Raw genomic sequence first — 10,748 nt, 5'->3', positions numbered from 1 at the left:
CTGGAACTGACTCTTGGTTCATTTTGGTGTGAAAGTGGAAACCTAGTACAGTATATGGATGGACTGTGTATATGGTCACTGTGTGGCAAAATTGTTGAACGGATAGTCATTGGTAGGTTAGCACTGTTCGTGCCCATTCATTTTGAAAGAGCAACAGCCATTTATTCTCCCTTATTAATAACCAATTGAAAACATTTCTCTCAAGTCACACTATTTTATCTGTTCACCAATCTGGTTTTAGAACTAACCATAGCACTATCTCTGCCATCACTCTGGTTACTAACAATATTGTCTCTGCCTTAGATAATAGTAAACACTGTGCTGCCCTCTTTATTGATCTCAGTAAAGCCTTTGATACAGTAGACCATTCTTTACTATTAGATAAATTGGCTAACATTGGTCTTAGTGAAAATGCGTGTAGCTGGTTCAGTAATTACCTTTCTGACCGATCTCAATGTGTGAAGCTAGGTAATATCCAATCTGGTTTCTTACCCATAACCAAAGGTGTTCCACAAGGTTCAATTTTAGGTCCGGTGCTATTCACCATCTACATCAATGATATTGTGTCTCTTGTCAGTGGTTGTCAAATCCATTTATATGCTGATGACACCATTTTGTACTGTGTTGCTGACTCTGCAAAGTCAGCTATTGAGAATCTGCAACTGTCCTTTAATGCTCTTCAGAATGCTCTTATTTCACTTAAACTTGTCCTTAACCAGACTAAAACTAAATTCATGTTGTTCTCTAGGGCTAGAGAATTGGACAACAGTGCATGCATCTATGCTGTAAACGGTTCTTTGATCGAAAAAGTCTCTGAATATAAGTACCTTGGTATCTGGCTAGATGAGAAGCTCACTTTTAAACCCCATATTGACAAACTTGTTCTCAAATCTCGTCAAATAATTGTTTTTTTATATCGGAACAGATCAAGTTTCCCAAAAATTTGTAGGAAAAGGGTAATCGAAGCAGTGTTTTTATCAGTGTTGGATTATGGAGATATAGTTTATAGACATGCCTCTGCTACTGCCCTAAAACCCCTTGACTCGGTGTACCATTCAGCCCTTAGGGGCCACTCACACTAGGGCCGCGGCCCCGTGCCAAAGCTTATTAGCATACTAAAGTCTAGAACGTTTGGCCTAGTGTGACCACGCCAACCATATTCCAGCACGGAACAGCCCCTTGGCCACGGCCACCTGGGAGAGGTGTGCCGTGGCCAAAGTACAGATGCTAATGAGATGACACGCGCACAAGCAAGCGCACAGGCGGCGTTCCTGACGTGAATTTATTAAGGATGCATTGTCCGTTAACGTCCGCTGCCTTAGTCGGCACCAGAATTGCCCAACACTTGGACTTGTAGCTATAATGTGTGAGAATTAACGTGTGTGTAAGCCTAGGTGTGGGCTAATAAAAGAGGGAGAGAGCTAATTAGGTCGGCTCAGAAAGCACAGCAAAAAGGTTTTCGTGTTTACTCACGTTCGTCAGATGATTTTTTTTCTTTTTCCTCCCGTCAGCTGTCATAACTGCATTTACGCATGGCGGTGGAGACGCACCCAAAACAACACACCGCGGCCCGGTGATAAGGAAACAGTATAGCCTACACTAAGGTTTAACAAGAAACTTTATAAAGACACTTAAAAAAACGATCTCTGCCCATACAAAAAGTTCTGACTTGGATTTGATGGAGCGATCGATGTGTACAAAACCATCCGGATACATATGGTCTGATGACGGGCCGTTATATTAATAATAAACAGCGTGCTGCACAAATATGAGACTGTCCACCGCGACCTATTACGTCAAGGCTACATTTAAAAAAAAAACAATAGCTTAAGGATTCTCGTTGCTCTAATGTGGAAGTGGAATATTTGATGCAAATTTGGCCGGATGAAAATATTCACAAACAGTCGTATAGCCTACAAGTAGACTAAGCTCCAAATCCTAAACGCGCACGGTGACGTAGGCAAGGTGCAAGTGTGCCCAGGCCACCAGCAGTGTGAGCACGGGCCTGCGGGGGGAGTGGGGAGGGGGGGGAATCGTGCTGAATCGTGCTGAGCACGGAACAGGCAAACGGCACTAGTGTGAGTGCGCCCTTAGATTCATTACAGGCGATTCCTTTAAAACTCATCACTGTTCCCTGTATGAAAAAGTCGGCTGGACATCCCTGTCATTGAGACGTGAGTTACATTGGTTTTTATTTATTTTTAAATCCTTAATTGGTAAACAGCCACCCTATTTATCAGCTATGCTCGACTGGAACTCTCAGTCTTTTAATACCCGATCCAGTGAGCTGCTGCTTTTAAAGGTTCCTGGAGCTCATTCTAAGCTGGGAACAACTGCTTTTAGCTATAGTGCCCCCACCTCTTGGAATGCCCTTCAGAGCAACTTCAATATGACCATTCTCCCCACTTTTTCTTCTTTTAAATCTATGATTTCTGATTTTCACCATCACCACTGCATTTGTTTTAACTGAATTTTTTAAGCTCTTTTATTGTAATTCTTTATTTCTTTTGATCTTTTTTATCTTGCTAGGATTTTGTGTTTCTCTGTTTTATTCTGTCACTCTGTTGTTATTGTTGTTGTTGTGCGCTCGTCGGCGTTGTAAATGAGGGGAACCTCAATGCCTTTCGAGTTTGTATAAATAAAGGTTTTCAATTCAATCGGAAGCTAAAACACTTAACTAACCTAACGTAATTTAACACATCATGCGTTTTTAAAAACATAACTTTAGTTTATGTACAAGAAAACCTCACAATGCAGCTTAAACCTTCCAAACTATTTTATTGATATATTGAGAAAAAAGAAAAAAAAACATACAAGACATTCACATAGTTTAGTCCCATCAGCAACAGCTCACACTCAAAACGTTGCATTGAAATGCTGATATTCTATGTAAACTTTCACAAATGTTGCCTGTACTACAGCACAGTGTTCACCTTCTGATAAAGGTGCACTTCAACCCTTACTGAATGAACAGTTCTGGCAACCTCAGGCACTTTTTCTCTCAAACAACCATTGATGAATCAAATACTGCTGAATGTTTTCCAAAGTTCTTTTTTTTTTAAAGTCAAGGTCCAGCTGTTTAACATTTCACACATAGTGAGAACACAACTTTTCAAAAATAATATAGCTATGGAAAAGGCCTGAGCCCAGTGTTATTGTACATGATTGTATCCAGTTTTCAGATATGCATGTTTTCCTACATGCAGATCCAAGGCTGCGCCCCGGGCTCTTCCAAAAGGAGGTCAGACACAGTGAAGGCTGTAGAAGGAAAAAGTTGATTCCTCGCTTCCAACACTGGGACATTTTATTTTCTTCCCCACACACACACACACACACACACACACACACACACACACACAGACAGACAGACAGACAGACAGATTTCAATAGTACTTCAATACCTTTGCAGAAAAATACACTAAAAGTCAGCATCATAATTCACCAAATATGTGTAGATTTGAAAGAGTGAAAGGAAACAGGACTGGAACAGCCCAGCCTTGTAAACAGATAAAATGATTCATTGTCCACCATGTGCTTAAGTGGATCCCAGTCCATATAGTCTGCCTGGTGCCAGACATGCACTTCCAGACATACAAATCCCACCCCCAAGTCAGATGAGGAACATTTTTATGAAGCGCTTCAGTGACTAAACGTTTCTTGGAATGCTGGGTTGCCATGGTATTGTAGTATTAATTAATTTTGATGTACTCAATGTAGTATTTGCAACAAAGTCTACATCTGTTTGGTGACAAGACTACCATGTTGAAAACCGTAAGAAAGGTATCGGAAGGCACTGTAGAGTTTGATTGGCAGACAGAGATCAGCTGACAGCCTTCTCTCTGTTGGCTCAGGGCGGGGCAAGTCCATCATCATCATCATCATCATCATCATCATCATCATCATCAACAACAACATCAATCATCTTCGTCTGCACCTTCCTCTCCATCACTCTGCCTTGTCTTTCCTCTTGGCTGTGAACGGGACTTTGCTGGCTACCGTCGAGCCCACTGAGGAGACGCCCCCGGCCACAGCAGACACCCCGCCCTTCACCAGCCCCACCCCCATGGAGGGCACCGTGGTGACGGCCGACTTGCCGAGCTCCAGGCTCTTGCCGCCCACCCAGACCACCCCGCCTACTGCCGCGCCGACAACGCCCTTTGTGACATTGAAGAGGCCACCTGTCACCCGCCACATCATGCCAGGGGTAGCCACCACATGGTCTTTACCGGAATCTAAAAAACAGACATACATGAAGCATCACAATATTAAGTTTTTTCTTCTATCATAAATACTAACATACTGTACATACTTCTCCATTTCTGGAAAGTGTCTGAGACATAAAAAAAACTGCCAGGTATCTTTTATAGAGAATCTAAAAGCTATCAAACTGTAATCGATAACCATAGAAGAATTTCTGGTAGCTTCAGTGAACAGGGAAATAAAATCAACAAACCAATTAATCAAAACAGCTTTGTTACTGTATACTAGGGGTGGGAAAAATAATCGATTCTCCGAAGCATCGCGATTCTCTCTCGAACGATTCCGAATCGATTCAGAAAAGTTAATAATCGATTTAAAAAAAAATATATAGTATTTAATACTAGTATGTACTGCGCCACTGCGCAGGCACACCACACAAGTGCGAGTTGTTAAAAGTGGCGACAAAAGGGCTGAGAGCAGCAAACCCATATGACCTGCACTGGCTTTGTGTCTGTTTACGTTTTTGTATGAGAGCTGAATTCCAAGGCATACTTTTTGCACAATGTGTTGAAATGACATAGAAAATAATAGAATAGAAATCCTATAGAAACATGATTTACAAGAGTAGAAAGAAAATTAAAGTGAATTGGTTTAGTTTTTACATACTTCCATATTGTGTGAAATGCAAGCTACATTGATTATTGCACTGTTCTTAGAAAGTCATAATTGTGAAAAGCTTTTTCTCTAATACAATATTAGAGAAGGCAATTCATCTGTTAATTGTATTTAATGATCATCACAAAAGTAGGAAGTGATTAGCAAACTCTGAGTAGCAAACTCAGATGTTTATATAAATATATTTTTGAAAATCACACAAGGGTATGTAGGTAAAAAAAAAATTGCATCGGGATGCATTGATAATCGATTTTGAATCGAATCGTTGACCTCTGAATCGGAATCGAGAGGTGCCAAGAGATTCCCACCCCTACTGTATACCCCCTCATGGAGATTATTTGAAGGTTAAAACCTTATGGCGCTTTTCCACCCCATGGTATCAGCTCAACTCGACTCGACTCACATTTTTGGCGTTTCCACCGCAATTTCATGGTACCTGGTACCTGCTAGCGGCTGCTTTTTTAGTATCGCCTTGCTCTAGGGTCCAAGCGAGCTGAGCCGATGCTAAAAGGTGACGTCGGCAGGCGGCCGGCGGCTGATTGGCCAGAGACTACCGTCTGGCCAATCAGTGGCCGGCCGTCTGCCGGCTTCATTCTGTTGATTATTCTCCCCATGATTCTACCCAACTCTCCGGGACTTTTATGTGTATTTTGTCTCGCCGCGTGCAGCCTTCTTTGGCTCTCTTTCATTTGATTTGCATCACAGACCCGATTTTTTTCTTTCCATATATTCGCTAAGCTCACCCAGTTGTGTTGGCTGTTGGAGAAGTTACTTTGAACATACGAGAGGAGACATAGCAGCTAGGCTAAATAGCCGATAGCAGCCAGCTGGGACAGACATGATAGCGAGCGATTACATTACAAGCCTCGGACTGTATTGATTACCTCAATAAAATATTCAGGCTGAGACACAGCTTGCATTTGAAAACACGTATCCTGAAACAAGCACTTAACAGTCAACTTTATCATGCCCGTGTTTACGTGCATAGGGATGTACGTGACGCATCCCTACAGCCGACTGTGTGGCAGAGTCACACATCAGGACACAAACCCTCCCTTTTAACGGCCCGTAGCAATATTCTTCTACTTCTTTTAGCAAACAGATACAATTGGAGTATTTTCTTAAACATTTTTCATCCGTGTTTTTGGCGGTTGGTTCAGTTAATAGTGCAACAACTGCTCGTAATTTCTGCTTTGCTACTTGACTCCGGAGTAGGCTTTCTGCCCCTTTGTATGACGACCCCGCCCACGTCCAGGAGGTACTATTTGCGGTGGAAAACGACCCGTGCTGCTACCAAACCAAGTTAAACTGAGTCGAGTTGAGTTGAGTCGAGCTACATTTGCGGTGGAAAAGCGCCATTACTGTACTTCTTTCTTAAGGCCTTTGCACACCGGGCGCGACGCGAATAAACGCCACGTAAAAGCGAATGTTTTGAAATGTGAATTTTGTCGCGTCTCACTTTAAGAAGCGACATCCCAGAAAATCTAACTCATTTCGAAAAAATAAAAGACGCAAAACCGCGAAGCGAAATTACGGCGCTGGTGTGGAAGCTTGTATTGACTCTGTATAAGTTATTTAATTAACAAATTAATCACACGAATAAAACGCGCCCGGTGTGCAAAGGCCTTTATAGTAAAGAAATCTCATGAAACGTCCCAATTGAACAACTTTTAAGTCTGTCTCAACACTTTCTGACTTCTCTACACCATCTGTGCCTCCATCAGGGAGTGTGAGCTTTTACAAACAGATCACTTTTGCAAAAGGATAAGAACTTTACTAAATTAGCTGGTCACTGATGTACTACAGTACCAAACATTACTCATACCGAGGGAAATCATTTACATTTGTTGGGGACTATTTTCAGTTGCTCTAGCGAGTACAGTATTTCCTGCAGCAAGACAAATTGAGTCAAAATAAACTACAGTGTGTGTGTTCATAATGAAGGAACTCTACAGCAACACTAGCAGCTTTGTGGGGCTGTATGTAGGCACAGTGGTGCTTTGAGATACTTGGAAATTATTACATGTTTTTTAGCCTCTATGATGCTTTACCTGTTCCCCATCTTAGTTTAGCATTTTAGCATGCTAACATTTACCATTTAAATAAAGACACAGTACCTCTGAGGCGGGTCAGAATCTGATTAGCTTTGAAGGTTTTTGGACAAAAACAACAAATGTGTTTTTAATGCAGATAGGACACATATTTGTCTTGTGAAACACACATTACAACTTTTTTTGAGGGGGATACAATGGGCAAGCTGAGCCTAATCCATGGAAACAGGTTCATAATTTAGGAATAACTGGAAAGATGCGTGAAATCAATATATCACAATCAACATATTATGAGAGATTGCATCACAAATTGCGATAAAATCTTTTATCATCCCATCATTAATTGGATATAAAAATATTTTACCTGATTGGGCACTATTTCTTTGGACAAATGAAAACTTTGACCTAATGGTGGCCTTATAGAGAGAGTCAGAGGAGTACCAAAGATTAGGGTTAATCCTTTGGGCACCATGAATGGCTGTACAAAAGTTTATGGCAATCCATATAACATTTGTTGAGATATTTCAGTCTGAATTAAATTGGTGGACTAACTGACCTTGCCATCCTATTGTACTATTATGCAATGCAAAGCTGCAACATAACCAGACTTGTATCTTTAAATCTAGGCTTTCTTAACAACTACCTCATGGTCTGATCTCTTTAGTTCATCTGGTGAGTCAACTGCCATCAGGACCGAAAGGTGTGCTGAAAACAGAACTGTGCTTCATCCAATAACAACAGTGATTTTTGCGGAGAGCAGCAGCAGGGGACTAAACTGGTGCAAAGGGACCCAGTGTAAGGCCACAAATAGTAGGTTGGAGTTGCAACCCACTCTTACACAAACATCCATACTCCCCTGATGAACCCACGGTTGCTGAAATAGCAGCAGGCAACAAGTGAAAACGAATTGCAGCATATTATCTGCTGTTGTTTGAGCGTTTAGCCGCAGCCTGGGGAACCCACTGCTTACCCTCCGTAGACTGGCTGCAGTCGGGTTCAGCTTCGTCCGTGGCCACGCTGGTCCCAGGCTGAGGCTCCACGTTAACGTTGTTCACATCCTGGAAAAACACAAGACCAAGATTAAACCAACCAGCAAATCAAAACTCAACACACCAATATGTGATCATTGCACTGAGTTTTAAAAACATCAAAATACCTCATCTGACTTAATTTTGCACATTACAGAAATTTAAAAAGGACATTTCAATTATAGTTTGTACTGATGAATAAGGTCACCTGGAGGAGCTTGGTAAAAATCGGTAAAATAACTCTGATGATGTATCAAAGTTATTTCAACATAAGCTTACAGACCAACTTAAAACAGAAAGCCTACGATACAAATTACATGTTTTTGTAGCTTGAAAGACGTGGATGTTCACCATGCAGGGAGGGTCATTAAAAGATTCAGTTGCAATCTTGGAAATGTAGGATCTATGTTTTTGATTAGCTTGACTCATACAAGGAATTCAAAATAGGCATATCAAGGCCTCTGCTGCACAGTTTGACTATTCTTTGTTTATTTTATCTAAAATCACATTTTTCAACTGTGGTTTGTTTTGTTAAAAGGAAAGACGGTCTTAAATTGTGTATATTTCTCAAAGTAGCCATGAAAATAAGGTATTACTACCAAGCCCTAACTTCATAATGACAACACTTACTAGAAGCCACTAGATAGATAGTAAACTGATGTACAGACGAAATATTTATCTCTGAGTCAGCGATGTGTATTGAAGGCAAATCCGTTATAACAAAGTGCTCAACATAAAACACAGGAACTCATTGAGATTGCAGGTACTGATGTGGGTTTGAATCTTCGGCTCTTGTTTTTCTGCATGTTCAAGAACAAATCATATTTTATGAGGAAACAAACTTCTTTCACTCTCTGTCCTTCTAAGATTTATTTATTTCAACTGAGTTACAGATATGAATCTGTAATCTAGCCAGCTGGGCTAATAGTCATACTTAAAGGCCTTCTTCACCAGTGGGAATATGAAGGTGTATTGAACTCTGAGATCCTATGTAGTATAAATGTGCAAATTTTTTAGAAATCAGTTCATCCTAGCCTGAGAAAAGGCAGAAGGAGTGTTTTATGGTCTCACTGTCCAACCCTACAGTTTGCCCAGTTGTGATGTCACAACTTGCCCAGTTGTGACATCACAACTGGGCAAACTGTAGGGTAAAACTTATCATACTTTTCTGCTCGTGTTTGCTTTACGTTTTCTTTGATAAAGAATGAGAAATGCATAACAGGTGGCTGCTACACTGAGCAGGAGCAGAGCCACCTCATCGCATATCAAACTAGGTCAGTGGTCCAAACTTTTTTATGACTTGTGACACTTTGAATTAATCGATGCCTCCATCTTACTACAAGTGAGGAGCAGCAACTAAACCATGACTATGATTATTAAATGACACAGAGGCTTTTAGTTACTGCAAATTTCAGACGCTTAATTCGAAAATTCTAATGCCATTTACTATGAATTATCGACAAACTATCACTCCACCCTTTCATTTCTTATTGTTTTGCAAGTGACCCACAAAATGTTAAGAACCAGGCTGCAAGTTATTTAACAACATTTGCCACTATGAGGTGTGGACATAATTTTTTTAAATTTGGCACAGCTGGATAAGAGTTTGTGTAACATTTGCAAGAAGCAGTGGCGCCTCCCTTTAATGCTACTGGAGGGGGAAATACATATTTACTGAAACAAACAGGGAACTAGGCCACGTATTCCAAGGGGAACACCAATAGGGTTTATACAAAAAGAAAACTGTAATTATATTACATTTTAACATCATCGCTCACGTCGTCGTCTCCTGGTCGAAAAAAACTAGTCCTCTCACTTGTGAAGGCTAGCCTACTGTTAAAAAAACAACCGTTATCTAAACCGTTTTTTGAACCATCCTGTCACATATTTTACCATGAATTAGGATGCTGGTTAGTCCTTACCTTCACCATTGTTCCCAGTGCTTCTCCCACAAACACACCTGGCAGAGAAACTTGAGACAGTAGAAGCTTCTTCTGTTTCAGCCAGCGAACCAAACTCTGACGGGAATAAATTCTTTTTTCTTTCTCCTTGTCTGTTAACTGCCTCTTCTTCTACACGTTATTTTAATGGCTAGGTTATATTTTTGTTATCCCTTTATCGCATCAATCTGCTGCTGTCTAACTTCTCCTCGCACACACGCAGAGCTACGCAGCTCTTTTCACCCTGCTGGTTCTGCCGACGTGGCGCCTTCAGTACATACATAGCCTACACGCACGCGCACACACACACACGCACGCACGCGCACGCACACACACACACACACACGCAGTACACTACACTACACTTAACTTCCGTTTAGGACCGTTTAAAGTAAAAGCCCTTCTTAGTGGTGAGGTGGCCTAACCAGTTTCAGCATTTTTTAGATAAGGCACAGAATTTCACACTAATACAAAGAGGTTCTCATAGGGGGCCCCTGGAACATACTTCTTTTGATTAAAAATGTTTTAATTAAATTTCCTAAACAATAGTGACAGCAGGAATAATGAGAAAACACTAAGCTGAGAGGTGGATAAATGGACAGTTACATTGCAGAAAGTCTTCAATGCATTAGGAGTTTCACTGAGGTAAAAGAACAAAATTTTAGATCCACAATATAGCCTAGTTAGTACTAAATTAAAAGTAATCATTAACAGATGGACCACTTCAGAATAATGTATATTGATAAATGTGTTTATCGCTTTAATGTTTCGGCTGATAGAGGTAAACAAATGTTTGTTGAATTTTAGATCAGAATTTAAAAAGTCTTAGCTCAAGGCCTAATAAATAATAAGTC

The 10,748-nt window shown here is 40.7% G+C and overlaps 1 protein-coding gene across 1 annotated transcript; it reads right to left on the bottom strand.

The window, feature by feature from the left end:
• Positions 1-2,764: 2,764 nt before the first annotated feature.
• LOC307248894 (transmembrane protein 263) lies at positions 2,765-10,150 on the bottom strand. The gene is made up of 3 exons (XM_080025434.1): positions 9,877-10,150; positions 7,897-7,984; positions 2,765-4,232 (listed from the first exon to the last, which is right to left on the bottom strand). Exons 1-3 carry the CDS (start codon positions 9,883-9,885, stop codon positions 3,946-3,948), a joined length of 384 nt encoding a protein of 127 aa, XP_079881560.1. The 5' UTR covers positions 9,886-10,150; the 3' UTR covers positions 2,765-3,945.
• Between the last annotated feature and the right edge of the window lie 598 nt (positions 10,151-10,748).

The sequence above is a fragment of the Ammodytes marinus genome (assembly GCF_949987685.1).
Source record: "Ammodytes marinus genome assembly, chromosome: 4".
In the NCBI taxonomy this organism is placed as follows: domain Eukaryota; kingdom Metazoa; phylum Chordata; class Actinopteri; order Uranoscopiformes; family Ammodytidae; genus Ammodytes; species Ammodytes marinus.
The sequence above is the reverse complement of the archived record's forward strand: the minus strand, read 5'-3'. Positions and strand labels throughout refer to the sequence as shown.